This window comes from Austrofundulus limnaeus, unplaced genomic scaffold, assembly GCF_001266775.1.
Source record: "Austrofundulus limnaeus strain Quisiro unplaced genomic scaffold, Austrofundulus_limnaeus-1.0 Scaffold1471, whole genome shotgun sequence".
NCBI classification, from domain to species: Eukaryota; Metazoa; Chordata; class Actinopteri; order Cyprinodontiformes; family Rivulidae; genus Austrofundulus; species Austrofundulus limnaeus.
The window spans coordinates 86,487-88,771 of record NW_013953873.1 but is presented as its reverse complement, the minus strand read 5'-3'; the positions used below and the strand labels follow the sequence as shown (position 1 = coordinate 88,771).

General features: G+C 42.7%; 1 protein-coding gene across 1 annotated transcript in view; it reads left to right on the top strand.

Annotated features, from left to right (window-relative positions):
* Positions 1–730: 730 nt before the first annotated feature.
* tp53i3 (tumor protein p53 inducible protein 3) overlaps positions 731–2,285 on the top strand; it is a gene marked incomplete at its 5' end in the record, with an annotated part of 12,094 nt that continues 10,539 nt past the window's right edge. The window contains 1 exon segment of the mRNA XM_014032504.1: positions 731–998. Within this exon segment, the coding sequence (XP_013887958.1) occupies positions 731–998 (268 nt within the window).

Genomic DNA, 2,285 nt, shown 5'->3' with positions numbered 1-2,285 from the left:
GTTTAAGCCACCGTTTTAGTCATTTAAATTAGTTATCTATTTTAAATTTCCATAACTATAAAATTCACAATGTCCTCAGCTTTATTTTGAACAATAGTTTGCAAAAATCGATCAAGAAATAAGGAAGTTATCAAAGTTTTTCATCAGGAAGACACCTCATTGACCTCCATTCATGTTGTTGAGGCTCCTCAATGCAGAACAGAGCTCCAGTGTGTGCACGTCCATGTAGCTAATAACGCGCTCGCCACGCCCAATCCAGTAATATATATCAATGAGAAATACCCCAAATCACATGATCGTGGAATAAAATGAAAACATGCAATTAAACAACAACTGTGACAAGTGGAAAAGTGTTTAAAATGTGTTTTTCCTGAATGGAAGCCCTAAGTGTGCACCACTTTAGCAACCAGATGCAAACTAACTGACAGGAGAGTTTGAGGGTGACATGACTCCATGTGTGAACTAATCTGTCTGTAGGAACTGTGGTCTAAACTAAAGTCTGTTGAAACAGTGTGAAGAGCAGGAATGCTAAGTCGCAGACATCTTGGGAGATCACTTGAAATTGTGCATAATCTTATTTCCACCTCTGTCCTAATGGTGGCGACACCTCTGTGATTTCTCACCATGCTCTCAGTCTAAACCTCTGGTGTGAAAGGTGTCAGGTGACATGCAGTTTTCTTTCAGGAATGCTAGGCCTTTATTAATAATCTGTTTTATGGTTTTCCCATAGAGAAGAGGTTTGTACCCTCCTCCTCCAGGTGAAAGTGACATCATGGGTCTGGAGGTGGCTGGTACTGTAGACACTCTGGGACCGGAACTGAGAGGCGACTGGAAACCAGAGGACCGGGTCATGGCCCTGCTCAGTGGAGGAGGATATGCTGAATATGTGTCTGTGCCTGAAGAGCTTCTAATGCCAATTCCATCAAATCTTACCTTCTCCCAGGCTGCTGCCATCCCAGAGACCTGGCTCACTGCCTTTCAGCTGCTGCGTTTTGTAGGTGGGAACAAGTTTTCTCAGGTTGGGTCAAGTATAATTCAGACAAATTTAGAGTGAAGTGGATCTGTAAAGAAAATGTCTGTAGACTATCTCGTACATCAGTAGATGCACTTTAGTTCAACTTTCAGATGTATGTTTACAACTAAATAACATTTGGAGTTACTTATATTCAAGATGGCTGCCACAGCCTGCAGACCACAGGGAACATAGAAATAAGATAAGATAAGATAAGATAAGATAAGATAAGATAAGATAAGATAAGATAAGATAAGATAAGATAAGATAAGATAAAACTTTATTGATCCCACAGTGGGGAAATTTGCACACTACAGCAACTCAAGACAGGGGAGCTGCAGTAACAGGCTGCCTGCCGTGGCGCCAWCTTAAACAGAAAAAKAGAAGAAGAAAAAAACAGAAAAACCACACAAGGGAAGATGAGYAAAAAAACAAAAACATKATWTTATATCAACACTGTGACACACTATAGTGTTTATGAAAAAACCTCTGCATAAGGCAGATTTATTAGCCAGAGGAGTAATTGAGTTTAGGGGGGCCCGAAGAATCCAGTCCTCTAAACCAGCGCAGCCAAAGTTCAGAATATTGATGGACCTGTTCATTCTGTGAGCCCCCAGCCTGCTCAGGAAACCATAATCAAACAGGCAAGAGAGGAGAGGGGGAGGTGTGGGGGTTGAGCCTTGTCGACATATCCAGCCAGGAAGAATTTAGTCAACAACTCAAGGTCGTTGTCGGGGAGATCCAGATTCTGTAATCAGTTGTTTTGGGAACAAAAGAGTCAGGCAGACGATAACAATTTTCCATCTGCTTTAATGTCTGCTGGTGCATCTCAAGGTGGTGAATCCAATCAGACAAATAATGTGGACAAATTCCGCCGAGCCGCTCCATCAGCTTCTCCAAGATCAATTCCATCTGGCCAGCAAAGTCCAGGGACCACAGCCAGCCCACTACCCTCAATAGATCTGCTTGCAAACTGAGTCCAGTTCACTCAAGGCCAATGTCAGAGTGCTGATAAAATATGGCCATCCATCAAATTGGTCAGTCAGCCAGGACCTGAAAAGTCACTGACATTGTTTTGTAGAACACCAGGAGACCACCAAGTCAATCTGTAGAATCCATTGATCAGAGTCCAGATATACTCTCACCGGCCACTTTATTAGGTACACCACGCTAGTAACGGGTTGGACCCACTTTTGCCTTCAGAACTGCCTCAATTCTTTGTGGCATAGATTCAACAAGGTGCTGGAAGCATTCCTCAGAGATTTTGGTCCAT